A 12,991-nucleotide genomic window follows, 5' to 3' on the forward strand; every position below is an offset into this window, starting at 1 on the left:
GAACAATATTTTACACCGTTTCCATCGTTTATTTTTTCATTTATCATCGTTTTAATTGTTTTGATTTAATTAATATAAAAACAAAATATTTATAACGAATAAATTATTTTCCATTTTTTTATATAAAATTTCTTATTTTTTGAAATAAATTATTTTTTAAATATTTTGTTTATTACATGAGCTAAACAAAAGTACTTTTCGTCGTCAAGAAAAGTCGGAAACATATTTTTGTAGTTGGCAACACTGTAAGATGAGCGGGAATATCAACTGAGAGGAGTCGGTAAGCTACGTACTGTACGTTCATAGATTAAGCAACATTTGTCTTATTTTTTAAAAATATTAATAGGACTGCAATGATACCGACTATTTGGTACTTGTGCAATAACTCAGTACCATATCTTTTATCTGAATATAAAAATAGTATAATTACTGAATTTGTAGAATTACCATGCTGTTGAAGACTAACGTTTGTAAAAGAATGTACAGAGTGATTCAAAATGGAGTATACAACTTTGAAAATATATAGAATTTCCAATCAATTCTGTAAGTCTTCTGATTAAAAAATTGAAAATCAGACTTACAGAATTGAAGTGTTAATTTATAACAAAACACATCAAGTTTGTCTTGTATAGTGCTGTAGCATCAAATTCTGTCACTGCAAGACATACATTTCAAAATGGCTAGGTGCAGTAGGTGTTTGCTATATGTTTTGGTTTGAGGAAAAATCTGTTGGTGATGGTTCAATAGAATTTTTGCAATTGGTATTGTAGGGATTCTCTGGTAGATCTAAAATTTACTCTAGGAACTGAAATTTCGTTGAGATTGGTTGTTCTGTTTGCCATAACAAATCTGGCCACCAATTCCACGTTTTTCTAAACCTAACCTATTCTAATAAATTATCATAATTATTAGCAACTAAATTATTAGAATAGGTTAGGTTTAGAAAACATGCATCCTTGCTTCTATATGCTGGAGTCAGAGATGAGCCGCCATTTTGTATACCTAGGGTAACATTAACCAATTCTGATTTTGTTGTGGAACAAGTGAAAGTGGGCTTTGGTCATAGTTGTAGGAAATCAATGCTATGCTATTTTATGAAACTGGCATTTCACAGCCAATTATTTTTCAAGTTTTATGAAATTTTTGCACTTAAAACCATAGATTTGCAATGCTGAAAAAAATATGATTCCAATAAGGTGGCATGTCAGAAATTCTGTGCAGAAATGTTGTATTGTATTGAGAAAGACAAGACGTTCCTAGATAATGTTATCTTCGGTGATAAGTTGATATTTTGGGTACGTTCATAAAGTCGAATGAGTTAAACAAGAATGACGTCATCATTCTTATTATTTCGTTAGACTTATCAAACGATTCATTTATAACTAAATGGCTGTTTCTAAAATTGAAGATATGAATGTTGCTAGTGCAGCCTTATCTGAAATATTTTCCTTAGATTGCTTCTGGTGGATATTTTAATCATTTCATCTTTTAATTCACAATTTAAACACTTGAGTAGATTTAGAAACATTGATATTGTCAGGTGCCATTTTCTTAATGAAGTTAACTATCTATTTCCTTTGTGAGCTTCATTAGAGTTTCGTTTGAAATGTCATCACCATAGAGCATGTGCACAGAGTAACACTACTACTATTCGAATGATTTGTTACTAATGCATTTAACTTGTTTGTCTTTACAAATGTACTCTTTATCTCGGTAGTAAAGGGAACAGACAAAACTGCAGGATTTGGGCTTTTGAAAATCCACATGCAACTGTGGAACATGTTTGTGACATTCCAAAAATGAATGTGTCTTAGTGCTTTATCTTTAAGAGGTTTATGCTTTTAGCAAAGATTTCATGAAACCAATTGCTTGCATAAATGGAGGGATTATTGTATTCATATTAATAATAATTACACTTTTAAATTATATTTCTACTACTACTAGATAAATCAAACTTTACTAAAAGTTTTGTTTTAAATAATTTTGCTGCTGACAATAAATATATTTGAGAATGGAATAATGTTGAATTTTATCTTTAATAGCTCATGAACTTTCATGATATTTAATATAGAAATATCTCTTCTATATTGAAATTCATGATAGCAATATACAATTTTTTTTCAGTTGATTTTTTTCAAAAGGTTGGAAATAAATTACTTAAAATAAAAATTTTATAAATTATTGTAAAAGTCTTAATTAGAATTACTTTTATATGTCATCATTAGGGATTGCAATCCAGCAGTGTTTTGAATCCAGCTGGATTTTTGCTGGATTGAAATCATTTCAGCTGGATCCAGCGCGGATGTATTTTTGGTGCAATAAAATGTTATCTATCTATCTATCTATCCTGCAATTTATGTTTTTTTTAATGAAATAAAACATTAAAAATAATACTTTAAAAGCTTTTATTATTTAGACTGGTCACTATAAATCAGTAAAACTTCTTACACACTTAGGTAGTAAAATTAACTTTGGTTCGGTTTAACATTTGAGATAGAAATAATTAACTTTAAATGTTTAGTTTACATTATAATTATAATCTAACAAGGAGACCCTATGGCTTTGGGGAAACGGATTTTGATGGTTTTCGGTGTGGAGGTAGTACACCGTGTTAGTGTACTACCTATAAAATACTAAAGTGCAATACTCAAATGCAATCGAGAAAAATGAACTCAAAGTTTTTTTAGCACTTTATGTATAAGTTATGCGTACTATCGCTCGAGCGCGCTGTGGCGTGAGTGGTAACGCTCCTGACTCATGCGCTTGCGTTCTCGGGTTCAATTCTCTTGTGTATAATTTTTTTTTTTATTCATAAATTCTTATAATGTATTTATTTTTTATTTATTTATTTTAATTTAATTTCTACTGTTTCAAGCCTAATATTTTTAATTCGAAAACCCACCTTTTTCAAGTTGAGAGAGAACTATTAACACTTATGCCGGGTTTGAACATGGGTCTAGAGTCTTTTTCACTCACTCTTTAACTCTTTGTTGACCAATTTCCATGACCCCTTGTTTACTTTTAGTTTGTAAAACGATTGAGGGCGATACTGGTCAGTCAGGAATATTATTTTAAAAAATTCACCAAAAATTAAATCATCATTATATTTGTATGAAAGAAAATCGCGTACATTTATTAATATCTTTAGTTTTAAATACGACATTTTTCAATATATTTTATTAGAGAAATTAATAAGAAAAAATATATATATATCTCAACTGACATTTAAACTTGATAATTTGTAACTTTTTGTCAAAATTAACATTGTCTAGTTATTTTTAGCACTACGCTAGAAAGACATAGAATATTGTTATGTACAGCTCTATATAACAGTTCATTTCTGAATTTCGACACGAATAGACGTATTTGTGCAGTAAAATTTATTTTGAAAAGTTATTTTATAATTACAAAAATGTCATCAAGAGAAGCAAGTTCTTCATGTTGTGATGAAAAAACTGTAGATGATCACTCTTTATACAGTGATGTATCGAAGCAGCAGCTAAAAGATGGAGTAGTGTATTATGAGAGTTTGCTTTTTGAAAATAATTTAATTGCAACAACATCTTCTGATACACTATCTGAAGATGCTATGCTGATAGGCACAGAATTATACAATAATACATTGGATGTGTTGAATGAAAAAACATTTATAATTGATAATGAATTGATTTCTGCTCAAGAAGAGTGTATAGAAGGAAATTTCAAAGCAGTTAAAGATGACTCATCTGATGACTATGTACTGTACCTGATGAAAAAAATATAGAATGAAGGAATATATTTCACTGGAATATAAAATCAAATATAAATCGAACTCACTTGTGCCTATTGACCGGTGTGAAATAAATAACTTCAATTCAACGAACGTTTTCTGGACGCCTTCCGTGTCCTTCTTCAGGTTAACTGCTGGATTCTATTATTTTTAAAAAACTGCGTTCCGATCTTTTAAGAACAAATTCAAATGAAGATAGTTCGAAAGCGCGATGACCATCGCGCATGCGCTATATCTGTCGTGCTCCTTGTCGTACTGTATCATATTCTTTTTAATCTTTTTATTCTTTTTTATCTTTGGGTCACATGATTTCATGTGTTATCGGACCCAAATAAATCTTTATGCATCCTCTTGTAATAAAGTTTGCCAAGCAAGCGAAAGAGTTATCTCGTCGCGTGAATTAATGCATGTTGTTTTAGTTTGCGCTTTATGTATCTCTATCGCTTCCAGCCATTTGAGATGTTCCATCCGAGTCGTTTTAGTTATTAGCGTGGCCCCCGCGAAGTCCACATTAATGCCCGGTTCAGAAGCGTACACTGCAAGCGACGTGGTAGCTCTGTTGTATCTTATATCCGCCTCATGTTCTTTAACCCTGACTTCCATAGAGCGTTTCGTTGATCCTATGTAGATCAGATCCCTATTAAATCTCTCGTCCTTTATCCCGTTGAATTGAAAGTTATTTATTTCACACCGGTCAATAGGCACAAGTGAGTTCGATTTATATTTTATACACCCCGGTGTGTAGGATGATGATATAAAATCAAAGTTTTAAAAGTAGCAAAAGCCCACCCTACGTGGAAACTACAAACTTTACAAAAAAACGGATGTAGTCATTTGAAAAAAATGGATCATTTAAAATTATGGGAAAAAGATATTGAACGTGGTGGAACTATTTTTGATAAATATCATTTGATTGATTCTTGGACGTATGACCGCTTTGTCGAAGCGAGACAAAATTATAAACAAGTGACCACAAGAAATTTACAGCAATGGGCTTTAGCTGCTGCTAGTCAGTTTCCTGATTTGCAATTTAAAGCGTCAAACCAGTGGGTGGATAAATTCAAATGAAGACACCACATTTGTCAAAGAAAAATTACCAAATTTGTATCACAAAAAGAAGCATGTACCATGGAAGAAATCCTGGCCTCTGCAGAAACGTTTCGTATTCAAACAAAACGATTGATATCAAACTTTGATAGTGACTTCATCATCAATACAGATCAAACAGGTAAATAAAAATTTTAACTATAAATCAAGTACTTTATATTCCATTATTACGTTTAATCAAAGTAAAACATAAGACATCATAATTTTGTTACATTTTCAGGATGTCAATACCAATCAAATTTTAATAGAACATTAACGGAAAAAGGAAGTAAAACAGTGTTTGTAAGAACACAAGACATGAACAAGGTTTCACACACATATACAGCACAATACGGTATAACATTATCCGGAAAATTATTACCATATGTTTATATTTGTTTACAAGAGCCTACAGGTAATTTTGGGCCAAGAATAAAGAGAAACGTGGAAGAATATATAAAAAAATATACAAATGTTACCGTCACATCATCAAAATCAGGAAAACTGACCACTGATCTCTATACTAATTTTCTGACAAAATGTTTGATGCCATATGTTCAGAAGAATAAATTTCTTCTACTCATTGACTCATGGACAGGACAAACAAAAGCAGAATTGTATGATGAAGTATTCCAAGATGATGAAAAAATGCCTACATGCACAATTAAAATTATACCACTAAAATGTACTCCGTTAGTCCAACCATGTGATGTCTATTTTTATAGACAAATAAAAAATTTCATTAAACGATTACAAAATAACGCTGAACTACTGGACAAAAATTATGAAATTCATTCTCGAGAGGATTGCCTGAAAATACATTCGATTATCCATCATCAATCATCAGCACCAATATTTTGTGACATGATAAAATATGCTTGGTATGTCAGTGGACTCTGTGATATAAGAAAGTTTTTTACAAATGTAAATGAAGCGTGTTTCTCATCAGACCGTTTACAAATACCTTGCAATTGTAAAAAAGCAGCATTTATTTCTTGTTCTTGGTGTAGACGGAATTTTTGTTTTGATTGTTTTTACCATAAATATCATTCAGGATCATGTACTGTACCTGACAATGATATGTAATTATATAATATTGCTTCAATAAATTAAAATTATCAAGTTTAAATGTCAGTTGAGAGATATATATATATTTTCTTATTAATTTCTCTAATAAAATATATTGAAAAATGTTGTATTTAAAACTAAAGATATTAATAAATGTACGCGATTTTCTTTCATACAAATATAATGATGATTTGATTTTTGGTGAATTTTTTAAAATAATATTCCTGACTGACCAGTATCGCCCTCGGTCGTTTTACAAACTAAAAGTAAACAAGGGGTCGTGGAAATTGGTCAACAAAGAGTTAAAGAGTGAGTGAAAAAGACTCTAGACCCATGTTCAAACCCGGCATAAGTGTTAATAGTTCTCTCTCAACTTGAAAAAGGTGGGTTTTCGAAGTAAAAATATTAGGCTTGAAACAGTAGAAATTAAATTAAAATAAATAAATAATAAAAAATAAATACATTATAAGAATTTATGAATAAAAAAAAATTATATACAAGAGAATTGAACCCGAGAACGCAAGCGCACGAGTCAGGAGCGTTACCACTCACGCCACAGCGCGCTCGAGCGATAGTACGCATAACTTATACATAAAGTGCTAAAAAACTGAGTTCATTTTTCTCGATTGCATTTGAGTATTGCACTTTAGTATTTTACAGGTAGTGCACTCACACGGTGTACTACCTCCACACCGAAAACCATCAAAATCCGTTTCCCCAAAGCCGTAGGGTCTCCTTGTAAGTTAAATAATAGCAAAGGTAATTCTACTGATTAATTTATATTAATATATTATAATAATGTAAGGACGGATAATCAGTGGTTAAGTGGCTATCAATCTTACCAGTTTTCATATATAGGCTCTACATATTAGTCTGTAGTTATTTACAGGTATATAAAACTATGTACTGAAGTAGAATAAGTTAAATAAACTACACCTTTATCAATCCAGCAAAATTTAATAAAATAATAACGTTTTCAATCGTTTTTAACGATCTTCCTCGGTTACAAAAAAAATACAACATTAAATATAGAACATAAAATGTGTTCGGAATAAATATGAAAATTAACGGAAAACGCCCAAATGGACAAAATATAGATAAATAAACAAAATAAATAGCGGAAAAAATATATACAGGGTGTTTTTTTTTAACTGACGGTACTCAGAAACATCTGTAGAGCAATCTAGCAGCCGGACTGTCGCCAAATTTGGGAGAGTGACTAAGGACGACATGGAAAAGAGATTCTGCGAAGAAAAAAGTAGTACCTAAATTCGCCGGTAGAGGAGGATTTGGCGCTGTTGTAGCGAAAAAGCTACCAGCACTTCACTGAAGAAAGGGTCATCAGTCGCTTTTTTCCACTTGCATGGCCGCCTCTCTCCCCGGATCTAACCCCATGTTACTTTTCCCATCTACATGTACCCCCACAGGAAAAATCCTGTGGGGTTACTTAAAGTCCAAGGTCTATCTTAGTAGTGTCCCAAACTTGATGACTTTGAAGGACAACATTTCTCGAACTGTGATGAACATTCCTGCGGACGGCCATGTTACGTTCGGCCATAGAGAACACGGTGTTCAGGATGCAATGAGTTGTCCAGCAGGACGGTGATCACATTGAAGAAGGGAGAAGGTTATTTGCTGATTAATTAAACTTTCGTTATTACACTGAAGCCTCTCTCTGATTATTCATTCGTGTGTTTGTTAATTGCAGCTGGATTTTATGCAGATTCTTAGCTGTTTTGCTACAACAGCGCCAAATCCACCCCTACCGAAAAATTTGGGTACTACTTTTTTCTTTGCAGAATCTCTTTCCCATGTCGTCCTTAGTCACTCTCCCAATTGGCGACAGTTCGGCTGTTAGATTGCTCTACAGATGTCTCTGAGTACCGTCAGTTTAAAAAAAACACTCTGTAGCCTATATAAGATCCAATGAAACCAGCATTGTCCGTTAATAACATTAATTAATGTAAAAGGATCTCCACATGGTAGACAATGAGTCCGCATCTCTATGGTTTATACAACCAGTTGTCATGTGCGCCTTGCAGATTTCCAATCTCTCAAGATGTTTGCCTATTCGTCGTCGTTTTTATAATTGTCGCTTGATCCCATTAGACGTTAACATCCTTCTGTCTTGTGTATGATGCCAGCGCAGTGTTATCAAGGTTCTTACTGATTGTATATTTGTGCTCTTGGGCCTTTGTTTTAAACTGCGCATCGTTGCACCCACATAAAGAAGCTTGGAATTGAAACGTTGGTTGTGTAAAGGCGCCGAATATATACTCGTTGTTGAATTCCGATCCTCTTTCTTTTTATCGTTTTTTAAAAGTTTGAAAACAGTGGGATTACGTCGGCATACAATACGAAAATTATCAGACCTGGCAGTACATCTATGTATCTCGTTTAAAAAAAATGGGATGTAATTAAGCACTATTCTTTTTATATTTATTCGAAACACATTTTATGTTCTATAGTTAATGTATTTTTTTGTAACTGAGGAAGATCGTTAAAAGCGATTGAGTACGTTATTATTTTATTAAATTTTGCTGGATTGATTAAGGTATAGTTTATTTATAAGTAATTTAATTATTAGTGTTAGTAAAGTAGTGAGTAAGTAATTAGTAGCAGTCTAGTAGTTAGCAAAGCGGCAACGCGACGACGTAGACTTTTTCGCAATTATTTAACAAGTTAATTGAGTATTTGCGGATCCGCAGCGCTGGATCCAGCACCAAGTGCTGGATCCAGCAGGCCGAAGAATGCGCTGGATCCAGCTGGATTGCTGGATGAGGGATCCAGCAATTGCAATCCCTACTCATCATATTAAAGTTTTTTACGTCGTGGTAGTTTATAATTTTTTTTAATTATAACAATTTTTAAAATGATCAGTTATTTCATAAATTTTATTTTTACAACATTAATTCATATTTAATTTTTTTTTTTAAAGACAAAAAAACATGGGTGATGCTCTTTATTTTCGTCAATTGCTTCAGAATAAAACTGATGAATTTCAAAATCTTTGTGTAAAATGGCAAGATATTTTACAAGGACAAGAAAATGTTTCAGAAGAAGGTATGCTTTTTAATTATAAATTATTTGAAGTTACGTTCAGGCCAAATACCGAATATTCGGCCAGGAGCGTGGCTGAATGGCCGAATATTCAGCCAAACTATTCGGCTTGATCAATGCAAAGACGAAAATTGGCGCACAAACCGTATTATGGCAAGGATCGCGCACCCTTCTCTCTATTGGCCCGCTGTCACTACAATTTTTTCTTCCAGTAGGTCTAAATTATTTAAATTAATTAATTAAATTAAAATTATTAAAGTTAATAAGATGGAGCCTAACAAACTCTAGTGCCAAATTGGTTTATAATTTATGTAATAGCCGTAAATAGCCCGATATGATTCGGCAGTTGTTGGTATTTAGATGTAAGTTATAACTTATAAGTTATTTTATTTGCAATCTATCTTTTTAACTCTTTAATTAAGCATTAAAATTTTGTTTTTACTACGTATTTGTAGACTGAATAGTACCCTAAGGATATACTTTAGTGGAAACATTTATGGTCTAGTTTCCCCCCAGTTGTGGAACAGTTCAAATATATTATTGGGGTGTTTCTATTTGTGAAGTTTTGTGATATTTTGTTGCTATTGTTTTTGTCAATATTTTTAAAATTAACATGATTTCAAATGTTATCTTTGTATATAATGAGAAATGCTCATTCTTTGCTTTATATATAAAATAAATTATATATTAGTTACTCATCTTCTAGAAATAGATAAATAATTCTTTCATTAAATACGATAAGTTTCAATAAAACTTTTTGTAAATCATTTTAAAATATTGTAAAAAATATTAAAATATATGCAAATACGAATATAACATAATTAACTAAACAATAACATTAATGCCAGATACATTCTAACCTACACGCCATCAATGCCATAAGATATCGGGCTAGATAAAGGCTATAATATTATTTAATTACGAAATAATTTAATACTAGAGTTAGATGCTGTTTCTTACTAACCTTAATAATGATAATTTAATGTTCAGCATTAATAAAAGTTACCAAAATGATTAATTTACTGTGTTTTTGTTATTTCTTACTCCTGTTTTTAGGTATTTGGTATTCGGCCAAATAGTGATTTAAATATTCGGTATTAAATATTCGGTATTAATTCGGTATTCGGCCTATTCAGCCGAATACCGAATTAATACCGAATATCGACCGAATACCGAATTAGTGATGTAACGAATATTTGGTTACTACCCAGTATTTGTTACATCACTAATTTATATCCAAGAACTGAAAAACAGTTTATTCCTTAAAGCAGTACTTCTCAAACTCTATTCATGGACCAGTTTTTTCATTCCAATCCCTCAGGGACCAGCACATTTCGAAATTAAATAAAATATTATTATGAACAGAAACAGAGTTCAAATGCATTTTTTTGTTTTTAATTTTTAGAGTAAATTAGTAAGAAAAATACAATAACAATTTCATTTTGATCATTTTGAAATAAATAGGTTTGTGTGCTGACCATTTTCAAGTAATTTCTCAGTCCATGATTCAAATGTCAGTCCATCTCTGGTACTAAATGTTTAAATAATAAAAAAAAAAACAAAGGTGATAAAATAACATGCTTTTAAAAGACATTTTAAAATAGTTTTATTATTGTAATACAGTATGTAAAACCAGTGGCAGCCTCGGGGTGGCGAGGAGGGCAATCACCCAGGGCCTCGCGCAACAACCCGAGTAGAAAAAAGTTGATATTTAAAACTTTTTATTTTATCCTTAGCTATTAGTTATAACAATAAAATAAATTTGATTAATTCATAGTACAGTATATATTAATATAAATAAGTGCCTAAATAAAATTTCTTATTTAGATTTATTCAATTTCACATTTGTATAAAAAGTAAGATTAACAATATCAAAATTAATTAATTTATCAGTGAATAATAATAATTTTTGTAATTTGACTGTAAAACATATTTGAAAAAATTATTACTATTTGAATCCTGTGCCTCAGGCACTAGAAAAACCCACTTGAACACACAGTTTTGTTACTTTCATGATTCATTGTGTTTACGATTTACGCTTGGGATACAATATCTCTCTTCTAGATATAAAATCTAGAAAATCAAAATGAAACATGGGAATACCCATGTTTCATTTTGTTCATCAATTCTTGTCACCTTACACTTATTTTGCTAGCAGCTGTATGCATTACATAATCATTTGTATGGCACATACCTTTCAGTAAATAAATAAACAAACATTAAATGATATTAAGTTTTAGTGAATCTTACATTATTAACAGTACTTATAGTAAAGAGTGAATTGTTGAAAATTCTGCCTGTAAATTATTTCTGAATTAGTTTTATGTGCGAAACAAGATTTATGAAATGAGTTCGTGTGATCGTGATGTAATAGTGAGTCACTACTTCTATACCATTCTATAGAAAAGGAAATTACTATCTACGAATTTGTAGTTGGTCTCGTCGTATGGTATGACATTCTTTTAAAGATAAATGTTATAAGTAAAATGTGACAGAGCAAAAAAATGCACTTAGATATGGCTATACAACACCTAGATGCATTTACACATTGGCTCGATAATTATTGGGAAAATGATTTCCAATCACCCTTAGTAACAACGAGAGAAATAGCTGAGGAAAATGATATTGACAGAAAGTTCAAAGTTGTGAGAAGGAGACGTAAAAGAACGAATTTTGATTATGACAGGGAAGATGAAGCTCTCAAATTGCCTGCAGAAGAGATTTTCAAAATAAACTATTTTTATGTCATTGTCGACAATGTATGTGCAAGCTGCCAACCTAGATTTGAGGCACTTAAACATCATAAGAGCGTATTTGGTTTCATGTATAACATAAAAAGATTAAAGGAAATTTGTGATTGTAAACTTCTGAAGCAATCCAGCCACTTGCAAATATTTCTAACAGTAGGAGAAACATCCGATATTGATGGACATGAATTGTATGAAGAACTGAATATGTTTATCTGTGTATATGAAGGAAATGACGACATTATCTCGGTGCTGAAATATGTAATAGAAAAAAATTTAACTGAAGCGTACCCCACTATTGAAGCAATCCTGAGACTTATTGTCACCACACCTGTGACAGTTGCATCTGTGGAAAGGAGTTTTTCAAGGTTAAAAATTATTAAAACACATTTGAGGAATTTGATGACACAAGATCGGCTTTCAGCCCTTGCTATTCTTTCAATCAAAAATGACGTAGCTCATTCATTAGATTATTGTGCTTTAATTAAAGATTTCAGTCTTAGGAAAAGCCACAAATATCATTTTTAAATCCCTGCGTATATCTTTTAAGGCATTTATGTATCTTAGTTTATCATCATTAATAATTTGTCGTCTTTATGTTTGTTAACCTTTATAAATCTTCTGATATAATATTTTAAAACTATAAATTTATTTATTTATAACTTTTGCATTTCTTGTTAATCATCAGAAATACCTACTTTCAATTCACATACTTTGCACAAAGGACAAGGACCTCGCGACGATCTGTTGCCTGGAGCCTTGCAATGGTTAAGGCCGCCACTGTGTAAAACTGGAATTTTAAGTGAAATCTCATCATAACCCAGTAATAAACTGCTTGTAGACCATAAATCACTTTAAGTAGCACTGATATAAAGCACTTTTGATATTAAATATTTGTCAAAATTACTATGTATTTAAAAATTAGGAAGTTCTATAATCCAATTTTATATGTAATAAAATTTATTATATTTGTTCTAAAATGTTACTTTTATATTTGAAATAATTATTTTTTGTCAGTGTTTTTTCATTCATACATAATTTTGTCATCATGTGGAACTAAGAATCTATTGTAAACCATTATAATACCTATAGAGTATATTTCATATACACCTATCCCTCGTTTTACACGGTACTTCTTTTACACGTTTTCGCTTTTACACGGTTTAAAAAATAAATGCAGAAAATAAACTGGCTATGATCAAAAGGAACAATTTTTAACTCTAATCTACATCTATATTCCAATCCACCTTAATTATATGTC

General features: G+C 31.3%; 1 protein-coding gene across 1 annotated transcript in view; it reads left to right on the forward strand.

Annotated features, from left to right (window-relative positions):
• The first annotated feature begins 238 nt into the window (after positions 1-238).
• Positions 239-12,991, forward strand: part of LOC136970504 (disks large-associated protein 5-like) — a 34,670-nt gene continuing 21,917 nt past the window's right edge. Inside the window, exons 1-2 of the mRNA XM_067264949.1 lie at positions 239-280; positions 8,862-8,986. Of these exons, the coding sequence (XP_067121050.1) occupies positions 8,872-8,986 (115 nt within the window). The 5' untranslated portion in view covers positions 239-280; positions 8,862-8,871. The remainder of the gene's footprint in view (positions 281-8,861; positions 8,987-12,991) is intronic.

This window comes from Centruroides vittatus, unplaced genomic scaffold (genome assembly GCF_030686945.1).
Source record: "Centruroides vittatus isolate TY-2023 unplaced genomic scaffold, ASM3068694v2 contig_199, whole genome shotgun sequence".
Lineage (NCBI taxonomy): Eukaryota > Metazoa > Arthropoda > Arachnida > Scorpiones > Buthidae > Centruroides > Centruroides vittatus.